At 36.0% G+C, this 14,417-nt stretch overlaps 1 protein-coding gene across 7 annotated transcripts in view; it reads left to right on the forward strand.

The window, feature by feature from the left end:
* The window catches only part of MCU (mitochondrial calcium uniporter), a 194,865-nt gene that overhangs the window by 175,304 nt on the left and 5,144 nt on the right, over positions 1–14,417 (forward strand). For all 7 annotated transcript variants that reach the window (XM_027062249.2, XM_027062247.2, XM_027062250.2 and 4 more), the window contains 2 exons: positions 8,240–8,400; positions 9,829–10,032. In XM_027062249.2, coding sequence (XP_026918050.1) covers positions 8,240–8,400; positions 9,829–10,032 — 365 coding nt within the window. The remainder of the gene's footprint in view (positions 1–8,239; positions 8,401–9,828; positions 10,033–14,417) is intronic.

The raw sequence follows: 14,417 nt of genomic DNA on the forward strand, positions 1-14,417 counted from the left end.
GTGCACGTGTGGTAACAACACTTAAGGTCTGCTTTCTCAGCAAATTTCAAGTATACAATATAATATTGTTAACTATAGTCACCATGCTATACAACAGATCCCCCAAATTTACTCATCTTACAATTGGAATTTTGGTACCCTTTGACTGATGTAGAATACTGTATGATCCAGCAATCCCACTTTGGGTATATAACCAGAGGAAATGAAATCAGGATCTTAAAGAGGTATCTGCACTCCCGTGTTCACTGCAGCATTATTCACGTTAGTGAAGATGTGGAAACAACCTGATTGTCCACAGATGAATGATTAAAAAGATGTGGTTTATACATATAATGGAATATTATTTAGCTCTGAAAAAGAAGGAAACAACTTGGATAGGTCTTGAGAGCATTATACTGAGGAGAATTTGGTGTATGTGAGAGCTCATTCTATTTAGATTTTCTATTTTGTATTAGTAAAAATTTTAAAGTTGACTAATATATCCTTATGTAAAGTATAATGAGCAGGAAAATAAGCTTCCATATATTATGTTGTCAAAAACTAGAGACTTTTAATCAATGACTAATTGTAACCATCTTGTCTAATGCTGTTTTTAAAGCAGAAATGAGGGGAGCCTGAGTGGCTTAGTTGGTTAAGCATCTGACTCTTGATCCCAGCTCAGGTCATGATCTCACATTCATGAGATCAAGCCCCATATCAGGCTCTGCACTGGCAGCACAGAGCCTGCTTGGGATTCTCTCTCTTCTCTTTTCTCTCTGCCCCTCCCCTGCTCACATTCTCTCTCTCAATCTCTCTCTCTCTCTCTCTCTCAAAATAAATAAACTTAAAAAAAATAAAGCGGAAATGAATGTTACAGTGTTTTAGATCAGGCTATTCCCAAGTTGAATAAGGGAAAGTAAAGGTAGAAACTGAAAGGGGAAGAAATTATAGTTGATTCTCTGGGAATCAATTCAGCAGTCTGCCCAGCTTCCTTAGATGTCAGTTAGAAAATGAAGTTTGCAAGGGTCAAAAGTCTATGATTCATGGAATAATTGTAAATTGAAGTGAAATTCCGTAAGCTCAATAGCGGCACTGGTGTAGAATTTTAAAAGATCTTTTCAACATTTAAAATATTTTCATACATCAAAGCTCTCTCACCACTGTTCTTAGCCAATGAGAGATTTTGCCATTAGATACCATTTCACACAGAAGCTTGAATAATACTGTTTTAAGTCCATAAACTCTTTTCCTCAAACTTTTGAAACATAGTAAAAATCAAAAACACAATAAGCAAGTGTTGGCAGGTTGTAGAGAAAAAGGAGCCCTCTTGCACTGTTGGTGGAAATGCAAACTGGAGCAGCCACTATGGAAAACAGTATAGAAGTTCCTCAGAATGTTTAAAATAGAAGTACTCTATGATCCAGTAATTGAGCTACTGGGTGAGCACTAATTCAAAGGGATATATGCACCCATATGTTTATAGCAGCATTTTATACAATGGCCAAACTATGGAAGCAGCCCAAGTGTCCATCGATAGATGAATGGATAAAAAAGATGTATATATGTATGTATGTATATGTGTGTGTGTGTATATATACATGCACACATGCACTAGAATATTATTCAGCCATAAAAAAAGAATGAAATCTTGCCGTTTGCAATGACGCAGATGGAGCTAGAGAGTATTGCTAAGTGAAATAAGTCAGAGAAAGACACATACCATATGATATCACTTATATGTGGAATTTAAGAAATAAGACAAAAAAAGAGAGACAAACCAGGAAAAAGACTCTTAACTATGGAGAACAAATTGATGGTTACCAGAGGGAGAGGTAGAGGGATGGGTTAAATAGATGATGGAGATTAAGGAGGACACTTGTGATGAGGACCGAGTGATATATGGAATTGTCGAATCACTATATTGTACACCTGAAACAAATACAATACTATATGTTAACTATATTAGAGTTAAAATTTTTAAAAAGATCTTAAGAAAACATCATAAAGAAAGTCATTTTTTTCTTTTGATGATATATAAAATAGGTTTTAATTTTGTTTCTGCCGTATAATCTTCTCTCCCTGTCTGAGGAAGATATTGCTGGCATCTAAGTCACCACTAGTTTTCAGCTACATCAAGTAGGAGAGCAGTTTGAATTTCTGTATTCGAGAAGGTTGGCAGTCATCCACATGAGACAATCCTCTTCCCCATGTTGGAACCCTTTTTATTAAAAAGGCTAAACAGAAAAGAAATTGCAAGTACTAGGGCTTAGGTGTCAGACGATGAGGAGCACTAGGATTTTATAAACACAGGGAGCAGATGGAACAGATCTAATAAAAGTTAAAAGAAGGAATGAAGGAAAACTTTTCCAGGACAGTTTTTTAAGTGTTAAAACAATTTTTTCTACTCACCCCTCACCCCTGTAACTTTCACATTCCTCTCCTATTTTTCTTTTCCCTGTTGACGGATAGCACTTTAGAACTAAAAATGCTGTATGAATGCTGTGTATCAGTAAACCTGAACTTCACACACTTCCATCAGGCAGTGAGGATAGGGGGCTTATTGATAGAGGATCTAATAAAGGCCCACTTAATGTGTATGTGGGGTCGACAGTCTGTAAGTATTATGGATACTTAAGTGTTGAACCTAACCCCAAATGAGAAAGGGAAGAGGCAGAAAAAAGCTGAGACGGAACCAAGGGGGCAGGTCATGGCAGTAAGGCTCACTGCAGGCTCCATTGAATTCTCTTGGTTAGCATAGCTGTGTATGGCTGGATCGCCCTCTGTCCGCTGCAGGATGAGAAAAGGAACTGTTTTAGCAATTAAATGATTTTAAAACCTAATCTAAATCTGGATGGAGGGAGGAATATGGAAAGGGAGCACAAAAGGCCTTTTATCTCAGTCCATGTTGAAGTAGTAATTAACTACCTTCCACTTAATACTGGGAAGGTATATATACTGGGAAGAGAATATAATCTAAATCACTGGTTGTTGAACGTTGTGCTAAGGAGAATCATTTTGATTGGCACCACTAAGCCCTTTTCCCCATTGATTCTTCCAAAGGATATTGGAAACCTTGCTTCTCTCTTAATGATGTAAATAATTTGAGGGAAATGGTTGAGCAGGCAAACCAAATACAAACAATAACAAATACCTGACCAGAGACTAAAATAGCCAAAGTCCTTCTTAAACCATTCTAGTAGCTAAAAAGACTTTTAATCCTCAGTAATTTGCACATCTCCTTGCCTTTCTGTACCTTAATTTCCTGGCACTGATGACATGTGCAGAAACATTAATAAACACCTCATTGCATTTTTAGTGAAGGATACACACATCATCCAAAAGTGGTATTGTTTAGCCATTAGCAGATTTATCTGCTCTCTTCTTATAATTTCATCTCCAAATATGTGGGCAAAGTTTTCAGGGTCAAAGGTTTGGGATTGATGTTTTCCTCTGCCATGATAATACCTTGGAACCATATTCTTCCCGACAAGAAAATCTAACAAAGCCAAATCTCTTGAGTTTATTGGGGCTTTAGTGATGCCTGATCAGAGTTGGTACACACACACACACACACACACACACACACACACACACACACACAAATATTAGCCATAAAAAATGAAATCTTGCCATTTTTAACCACATGTATGGAGCTAGAGAATATTGTGTTAAGTGGAATAAGTCAGAGAAAGACAAATACTATATGATATCACTCGTATATGGAATTTAAGAAACAAAACAAATGAGCAAAGGAGGAAAAAAAGTGAGAAAAGAGAGGGAGGCAAACCATGAAGCAGATGGTTAGAAAACAAGCTGATGGTTACCTGAAGGGAAAGGGTGTGGGGGGATGGGTTAAACAGGTGTTGGAGATTAAGGAGTGCACTTGTTGTGATGAGCAGGGAGTAATGTGTGGAATTGTTGAGTCACTATATTGTACTCTTGAAACTAATATTATACTGTATGTTAACTAACTGGAATTTAAATAAAAACTTCAATGGAAAAAAAGCAAGAGTGAAAATGGGAGCTTGGAAGATCAGAGAAAAGTCACTAATTTTAAAGTGATGGCACAGGGAGATTAATCAAAGCTTGCCAAGGAACCTGAAAATTCAAATGTGTCTAACTATTAGGATGGGCTGCAAAGGAGGACCGATAGAGAAATCATAAGACAGTGCTGGCAGATACATACATTATCTGTGATAATGTAAATGTTCCATTTCTGCACTGTCCAGGATGGTAGCCATTAGTCACAGGTGGTTATTGCACCCTTGAAATGTGGCTAGTGTGACTGAAGAACTGAATTTTAAATTTTATTTTATTTTAATTAAATTTAAATAGCTATATGTGACTCATGGTTACTCTTTTGGACAGCAGAGCTCTAGAAGGCTGCATCTGGTTGTGGGCCTAGATGTGCCATTCATCAACAGAGGTGGCAGTTGAGAAAAAAGAGCTAGATGCAGAGAATGGGAAAACAAGCACAAGCTAGCATCTCTAGGCACCTGCATCTGTCTCTCACTACTACCCACTACAGCCTTCAGAGCATAATGGCTTCTGCCTCACTTCCGCCTTCCAAAATCTTACTTGAATTTCTCATTTGGTTAATGCTAACTCTGAACCATACATACAGGGATGGGTATTTTCGAAAACATAATTCCTGTTTAGCTAGATTGGCAAGGTATAAAACCACCAAACTGCTTTTCTCATCCAATGGTGTTTTCTGAAAATCTTACTATACCAGTACATAAAAAATTCCTCATTCTTTTTCACATTGTATTGCACTTGTATTGCATTGTATGAATGTATATCATCATTTACTTAACTGCTTATTTTATAACTTATGGATGGACTTTTATGTAGTTTTCATCTTTTGCTGTAGTATATATTATAGCATCGAATAATCCTGAATATGTCACTTAGGAAGTCTCTGAGTGTATATATAAGAAAAATACTTGGAAGTGGAAGACAATGTCAAAGAATATGTGGATCAGAAAGTTAGATTTTGAAGAAGAAAAAGAAATATTTAAAGTAATGAAAGACAATCAAAAGAGAAATATTTTTGTAACCTTGAAATGAGAAAAAGCTTTCTAACTATAACATAAAACCCAGAAGCCATAAAAGAAAAGACTGATACAAAAAATAAATTTTCTGCACAGCAGAGGCCATAATAGAAATATTAATTTTTAAACTAACAGGTTTTCAATGAATGATATTCTAATAGAGACTTGGTTTTTTGTAAAACAATTTCCAAGCCTGATTTCCAATTTTATGGATTTTCAGGTTATGATTGTCGCTATATGTTTGATCGTTAACATGTCCATGCTCCATTAGGAAAAGGAAGAGAAGAGATTCTGTTTAGTTTTGCTTACTTGCGTCCTTTCCTTTTTTCTTCCTCCCCTCCCTTCTTCCCTCCCTCCCTCCCTCCCTTCCTTCCTTGGACTTCTAAGCAAACACATTACTGTTGTAGATTCGGGGTCTGGAGTTCTCTCTTGTCCAGGAAGAGAGCAGACGCAGAATTAAAATGTGAAAGAGGCTAATGTCCAGGAAGAGACAAGAGCCCCGAATAAAGGTCCTTGCTCCATTTTTATTAGGATCAGAAAGCTTACAAGCATGATGGATATGCACAAAGAGACAATGAAACTGTGAACATTAACTCCTGTGTGTGAGAGAAAGAGGGTTTTGAAGATATGCAGCGTTAGGGGTTTGGGTCAATACAAAACAAAATCCCAGCACCAGGCAGACGGTTGTTTAGGCAGGCATAAGGTGCAGCCTGTCTATCTTAGCTTGCCTAGGGGATAAGACAGGTAGAGCTTACTACCTCGGGGTCAACAAGGCACCTTTCTTTTGTTAATTAGCTCCATTATCTCCGCTCTGGGCAAAAACTTCACCCTGCTGCTGTCTGTAGCCTATTTACCTCTTTACCCATTCTGGTCCTTCCCTCCTGTGAAAGCAGCTTTCTGCTATCCTACTAACTTGCCCGAGGGGGGTGGGGGAGGGGGGCTTCCACCCTGATTACCTAGCTTTGATTACCTGATTACCTGATTTTGGATGCTTTCATCCTAAGCCTTGTTAACCCAGCATTGCAAGCTCAGGGAATTCCTAAACTTATTCCCCACATAATACTTAAAGTATTGAAAGTTAAAATGGGAAAAGAAAGAGCGTTAAATAGGAAAGCCAATGGACTACCCTTCAGATCTTTGTCCACTACCGACTAGTTCTGCAATTTCATATATATTATTATTAGACCTCATTAAGGAGAACAGCCACCTCACATTTTTTTTTTTTTTCCCTCTGTAGTGACTAGATCAGTAACTTACACAAAAACATTTGTTAATCTTATCTTTGGGGTTCAGGTTCCTCATTTATAAATTTTGGGCACCAAGTTTACTCCTGTTATTGTGAGAATAATAGGAGATATAATATATGTGAAAAGATTTCAATAACCATAGATAATTGATCACTACTTAAAGAATTGTCTTTTGAAAGGGGACCACACTTTCAGGGGAAACATTATTATATGGTGGAAACATTATAACTCAGTTCCAGTTATGGAGTCAGGAGACATCCTACCACTTCACTGTGATATTCCAAACAAGTTACTGCCTTCTAGAGTACAGCTTCCTCTTCTGGTAACTTTGGAAAGTATAAAGCCACATGCAAACATGAGCTACAGTTTCAATGCAAAGAAAACCTTGTTGACATAGATGACTTCTAGAACTCAAAGTGCTCTTGCTTTTGTCTGTTCCCATTAATTCAGCACGCATTTACCGAAGTTGCAAGAAACTGTGCTAGGTACTATATCCCATTTTACTGTATCAGCTTTTCTGTAATCCAACTTGCTGTCCTTATTTGAATTTTTCATTGATTGAATTTTTTGATAACTGTACTCACAGACATCCTTGAAAAAAGTTTAAATACCCAGCTAATTTTGACTGTGGTTTATTTTGAATTAGAAGAGGGCTGACCTTATGGCTATACCCAACAAAATGTCACATTTAAGACTAATAAGATTTATTTAATATTTTAATTTTTGTTTTACGTTGGTTTATTTATTTATTTTGAGAGAGAGTGCACAGACAAACAGGGGAGAGACAGAGAGAGAGGGAGAGAGAGAATCCCAAGCAGGCTCTGCCCTGTCAGCACAGAGCCCAACATGGGGCTCGATTTCACAAACCAGGAGATCATGACCTGAGCTGAAATCAAGAGTTGGGTACTTAACTGACTGAGCCACCCAGGCTCCCCAAGGCTAATAAGATTTTAAAACAAAAGTTTTATTCCTTGTGTCTTTTTTTTTTATTCTTTGACAGCTGAGATAGCTTATTTTTTTATTATATTCTCAAAACATAATTTTTAGATTTCTAGAAACACATGCTATTCATAGAAGAGGATATTGAATCAAAGAATTCAATCTTTTACACTTTCAATCATTCTCTTAACCTTCATGCCCTCTAAAACATGATATTGAAGTCCAAACTGCTATTCTGTGTCTTTTCCCAACAGGAATAAATAAAGTTGGTATGCGGGGAAGGTGTATGGAGGCTAATCTTTTTAGGATAATTGTATTTTTATTTATACATTTGTATTTGCAAATTTGAAATACTGTGTATTTTTTCCTCAGGTGTTAAACAGGAAGAAAATCACCAATTGAAATGGCAAGACCACAGATAAATTCTAGATAAGCATTTTAATGAGCATAATAGTGAGATTGATTCTGAACCTCTCTACTAGTTTTTAATATACTGCCTTAAATTTTTTATGTAATGAAGATTATGATTATTTATAGCCTTATTTGTCGCATTTTGACTTTCAAGAATATAATGGTAGATGTTGGCTTCAAAATTTTCAAGTTGCCCAAATATGAACTTACTTTCCAGGATTGGTAGTTACCTCTGTTTTAAAAAGGGGGCTCAGTTGGACGTCCGACTTCAGTTCAGGTCATGACCTCTCAGTACATGGGCTCAAGCCCCGCATCGGGCTCTCTGCGGACAGCTTGGGGCCTGGAGCCTGCTCTGTATTCTGTGTCTCCCTCTCTATCTGTTCCTCGCCTGCTCACACTCTGTTTCTTTCAAAAATAAATAAACATTGAAAAAAAATTTTTTTTAAAAAGGAACTATCACTTCCTTTCAATTGAACACTGAAAGAAACCGATGGTGGGATCCCTGTAGTGGATGACTCTGTCTTGTTCTTATCATTGTCAAATAGCCCTAGGAATAGCAACTCTCCAGCTAAGGCATACGTTTAAAACAATGTAACCCCTCTTTTTCAGACCTCTTAAGCCACGAAAATGCAGCAACACTGAACGATGTAAAGACACTCGTCCAGCAGCTGTACACCACACTGTGCATCGAGCAGCACCAGTTAAACAAGGAAAGGGAGCTTATTGAAAGATTAGAGGATCTCAAACAGCAACTGGCTCCCCTGGAAAAGGTGCCAATTCAAATCTCAGACCTTCCTCTTCACCAGTAATTTTTCAAGAGTATATATGTCTGCTTTTTTTCCATCTGTCTCTTTTGGTAATTGAGCTATGTCATTCAAACTAGTCCTTTAGTTTTGGGGACTGAACCATAAAAAAATTCCAGTCAAAGCTAAGAAAAGACTTAACAAGGAATTAGAGGACTTAGAACTTTGAAGTCTAAATTTCTGCCCTTAACCAGATTTACCGCCTTTGCAACAAAAGGTGAAATAATTGCTGATTGGAAAAAGTCCCGAGTGTAATGGATAATGGTTTTAGCCAAGTTAAGAATTAATATTATATGGATTATTATGCAGCTGTTAAAAATGATTATATAGATCTAATATGCAATAGAAGAATATTCATAATTTTATGAAAAGTACATTATAAAATACTGTGCATATTAGTACATACTGTGATCAATTTTTAAATGTGTTGTGCATATAGCTGTGCACATTTATGTGTATGTATAAGTATACACACAGAAAAAAGTCAGAAGGAACATAATCCAAAATGCTAATGGAATAGTAGGATTATGATTGATTTACTTCTTTACATTTTTCCAGATGTTTATAGTAAACATATGTCGTTCTTATTTTTAATGATGACGCAAATACTTTCAGAGATTACGAAAGGAAACAAAATACTCAATATTGTGCATTTTCTGATTTCTTTAAAAATAACCAGTATCTCAAGGTTATCCTCAGTAAATTTAAGACCATTAGGAATGTGATCAATTAAACTTGAACTGTTGTGAAGGAGGATGAGTTTTAAATTTGGTCTTTTCAAAATGTAAAGTATTTTTTAATGTATCGGCGTAACAAAATAAATTATCATCCTTGTTGAATATTTACTATGTGCTGGAAATCGTGCCAAGTATTTTACCTGTATTCTGTTATTTAGTCCTCAGAAGAACTCTATAATGACACTGACAATGATTTGCGTATTAGGGCCTGAGTGCAGTTGCTCTGAATCCAGAGTTCATGCTCTGACTCACTGTGCTATTCTGTGCCCTGACAGGCCCCTTGCATAAGGAACGAGAATAGATTAAATCTTGTATACCACAGTAAGAGAACACTGGCATGTTTTCATATCCCTCCTGCAAAGAAGATAATTGTGTAGTTGGATGAAGAGTTGTAGACACTTACTTATTCACTCCCATAGTTTCACCATATTTTCATCTACTTCTAGGGTGCAACACAAAACACAAATGTCCTAAGAAAAGTGTTACTCCTACAAAATATTTTCTCCAGTAGAAACTACAGATACTATTTAGGAAGACAAACTACATTTGTTAGAATTGAGGCCAACATGTCTTGATTATGATACCTATTTCTTTAATGAACGTAGAACAGTTTAAATTTAAAATGCCTTATCGTTGACTGATCATGTGTGCCCCATAGGTACGAATTGAGATTAGCAGAAAAGCTGAGAAGAGGACCACTTTGGTGCTATGGGGTGGACTTGCCTACATGGCCACACAGTTTGGCATTTTGGCCCGGCTTACCTGGTGGGAATATTCCTGGGACATCATGGAGCCAGTCACCTACTTTATCACTTATGGAAGTGCCATGGCAATGTATGCATATTTTGTAATGACACGTCAGGTAAGAATTCCTCTTCGAGTAACTTCTTATGAGATGAATGAAGTTTTATGATGAATGAAGTTTTGGTTGTCAAATTAGTTTTCTTTTCTCTTGTGTTCTCGTGTTCTTTCTAAGGCCAATTCCCTTTAAGTACCCATTTATCCTACACACAACACACACACACACACACACACACACACACACACACACACACGAGTATGTGAACCTGCATGCCAATTGTGTGTTAGGCATGATGCTGAACATAAATCATCATAAATAGCCATAAATCATCTCTGGAAGGAGAAGGCAAGAAAAAGCTATAAGAGATGTAAAGAAAGAAACAAAGAAAGATGGAAAGAAAGAAAATTGACATTATTCAAAGATTTTGTACATTAAAAAAATAGAAAAACATGTACATATAATTGGTTAGAATCCATGTCAATTTAATGAGGTTACTGAATACAAGGTTAGTATACATAAATCAACTGCATATTTATATGCCAGTAACAATTATAAAATTAAACTTTAAAAGATGTAACTTAAAATGGCTTTTAAAAATATCTAGAAGTACAACATCATAAAGGCCATATACAAAAGACCCACAGCTAATACCTTGCTCAGTGGAGAAAAACTGAGAGCTTTCCCCCTAAGGTCAGGAACAAGACAAGGATGTCTATTCTCACCACTGTTATTTAACATAGTACTGGAAGTCCTAGCCTTAGCAATCAGACAACACAAAGAAATAAAAAGCATCCAAATTAGCATGAAAGAGTCAGACTTTCACTATTTGCAGATGACATTATATTCTATGTAGAAAACCTGAAAGACTCCACCAAAAACTTGGCAGAATTGATACATGAATTCAGTGAAGTCACAGGATACAAAATCAATGTACAGAAATCTGTTGCATTTCTGTATACCAATAATGAAGCAGCAGAAAGACAAATCAAGGAATCGATCCCATTTACAATTGCACCAAAAACCATAAGATACATCCTAGAAATAAGCCTAACCAAGAGGTGAAAGATCCGTACTCTGAAAACTATAGCACGCTTATAAACGAAATTGAAGAGGACACAAAGAAATGGAAAAACATTCCACACTCATGGATTGGAAAAACATATATTATTAAAATGTCTATACTACCCAGAGCAATCTACACATTTAATGCAATTGCTATCAAAATAACACCAGCAATTTTTCACAGAGCTAGAACAAACAATCCTAAAATTTATATGGAACCACAAAAGACTCTGAATAGCCAAAGCAGCCTTGAAAAAGAAAAGAAAAGCTGGAGGCATTACCATTCAGGTCTTCAAGTTATATTACAAAGCTGTAGTGATCAAGACAATATGGTACTGGCACAAAACCAGGCACATAGATAAATGGAACAAAATATAAAACCCAGCAATGGACCCATAACTATATGGTCAACTAATCTTCAACAAAGCAGGAAAGAATATCCAGTGGAAAAAAGATAGTCTCTGCAATAAATGGTGTTGGGAAACCTGGACAGCAACATGCAGAATAATGAAACTGGGCCACTTTCTTACACTATACACAAAAATAAATTCAAAATGTATGAAAGACCTAGTGTGAGACAGGAAACCACCAAAATCTTAGAGGAGAACACAGGCAGTAACCATGGCAATTCTTACTAGATATGTCTCCTGAGTCAAGGGAAACAAAAGCAAAAATAAACTATTGGGACTTCATCAAGATAAAAAGCTTCTGCACTGCAAAGGAAACAATCAACAAAACTAAAATACAGTCTTTGGAATGGGAGAAGATATTGCCAAATGAAAGGGTTAATCTATAAAGAACTTATCAAATTCAGCACCCAAAGAACAAATAATCCAGTGAGGAAACAGCCAGAAGACATGAATAGACACTTCCAAAGAAGACATCCGGATGGCTAACAGACCCGTGAAAACAATGCTCAAGATCACTCATCATCAGAGAAATACAAATCAAAACTATAATGAAATATCACCTCACACCTGTGAAAATGACTAAAATTAACAACACAGGAAACAACAGGTGTTGGTGAGGATGCAGAGAAAGGGGAACGAACCCCTCTTACACTGTTGGTGGGAATGCAAAGTGGTGCAGCCACTCTGGAAAACAGTATGGAGGTTCCTCAAAAAAGTTAAAAATAGAACTAACCTATGGTCCAGCAATTGCACCACTATGTATTTACCCAAAGGATACAAAAATACTGATCTGAAGGGATGCATGCACCCCAATGTTTATAGCAGCACTATCAACAATAGCCAAATTATGGAAAGAGTGCAAATACCCATCAATTAATGAATGGATAAAGAAGATAAAGTGTGTGTATGTGTGTGTGTATGTGTGTGTGTGTGTGTGTATATACACACATATGTATGTGTGTATGTACACGTGTATATGTATACATGTACACATGTGTACACATATGTATGTATACACATACATACACACATATATCTACACACAACAGAATATTTCTCAGCTATCAAAAAGAATGAAATCTTGCCATTTGCTATGATGTGGATGGAGCTAGGTGTATTATGCTAAGCAAAATAAGTCAATCAGAGAAAGACAAATACCACATGATTTCATTCATATGTGGAATTTAAGAAATGAAACAGATGAACATAGGGGGGAAAAAGAGACAAACCAAGATACAGACTCTTAACTATAGAGAGCAAACTGAGGTTGCTAGAGGGGAGGTAAGTGGGGAGATGGGTTAAATGTATGATAGGTATTAAGGAGGGCACTTCTGATGAGCACTGGGTGTTATATGTAAGTAATGAATTCTCCTGAAACCATTATTACACTGCATGTTAACTAACTGGAATTTAAATTAAAACTTGAAAGTACAAAAAAAAGGGGGCCAAAATTATAATCTGTGCAGATTCAGCATATACCCAAAACCATGTTGTCAAGCATTTGTTTCTTTAATCAGGAGAGTAACAAAAATGCATTTGGAAATGTGTACCATTCTGTCTTTTATAATAACATTACTGGAAAGTAGCAGTTTTGCATTTGGGAAAATGTCTTTTCCTTCATTTTTATGTCTCTCATTCCTTAAGACTAAGGGTAAGCATTATATTAATTCCCTTTAAGTATGCCCACTGGAAAATATACACATACACATATATACATATATATATGTATATGTGTGTGTGTGTGTATACATATATACCTGTAAATCATGCAAAACATGTGTAAGACCTCTATGCAGAAAAACTTAAATGTAAAGGAAACTTAGTAAGTGAAATAAACATGTTCATGGACTAGAAAAGCAAATATTAAAAAATGTCAATTGTATCCAAATTGATTGATGTGATTCAGTGCAATCCCAGTCAAAATCCCAACAGTTTTGGGGATGGGAGAAGAGATTTAAATAAGCTGCTTCTAGAATTTCTATAAAAATGTAAAAGGGTAAGAAAAGCCAGTAAATTCTTAAAGAAAAACTAGGTAAGAGGACTTGCCATACTGGATATGGAAGACTATAGCTTTATTTATCATACTATAGTAATTCAGACAGTGGCACAAGGATAGGCAAATAGTCCAATGGAATGGATGAGAGAATGTAAAAATAGACCTGGTATAAATGAAATTGATTTTAAAAAGAGCATTGCAAAGAAAGGAGAGTCTTCTTTCTATAAATATCTTCATTAAAAAATGAAATGACTTTATACATCTTTAATTAACAAAAATTAATTCCAGATGGATCACCAATCCAAATATGAAAGGTAACACAATAAAGCTTCTGGAAGATAATATAGGAGAATATGTTAATTACTGTGGAATAGGGAGCAACTTCTTACCCAGAATGAAAAGTGCTAACTATAAAGAATAAGATTGATAAATCCCACTATATTGAAATTAAGAACTTCTGTTTACTAAAGAACACCATTAAAAGGGCAAACAGGCTAGGAGGAGATATTTGTAGTACATATATCCAACAAAGGATCCATAACCAGAATATATAAACATATCTTACTAGTCAGTAAGAAAAAAACAGACAACTCAATAGACAACGATGGCAAGAGATTTGAATAAGCACATCTTAAAAAGAAAATGCAAATGGCTAATAAAAAGGTCTCAGCCTCATGAGTGATCAGGAAAATGCTATAGATATCCAAGAGAAATGAAAGCGTGTTCACACAAAAACTTGTATGGGAATATTCATAGCAGCATTATTCATAATAGCCAAAAAGTGGAAACAACCCAAATGTCTATCAGTTGATTAATGGATAAATAAAATATGGTATATCCATTCAGTGGAATGGATTTATTACTTGACAATAAAAGGAAATGAAGTACCAATACATGCTACAAATGGATGAACCTTAAAAGAAGGCAGACACGAAAGGCTCAGGTTGTATGATTCCATTTGTATGAAATGTCCAGAA

The sequence above is a fragment of the Acinonyx jubatus genome, chromosome D2, assembly GCF_027475565.1.
Source record: "Acinonyx jubatus isolate Ajub_Pintada_27869175 chromosome D2, VMU_Ajub_asm_v1.0, whole genome shotgun sequence".
Taxonomy (NCBI): domain Eukaryota; kingdom Metazoa; phylum Chordata; class Mammalia; order Carnivora; family Felidae; genus Acinonyx; species Acinonyx jubatus.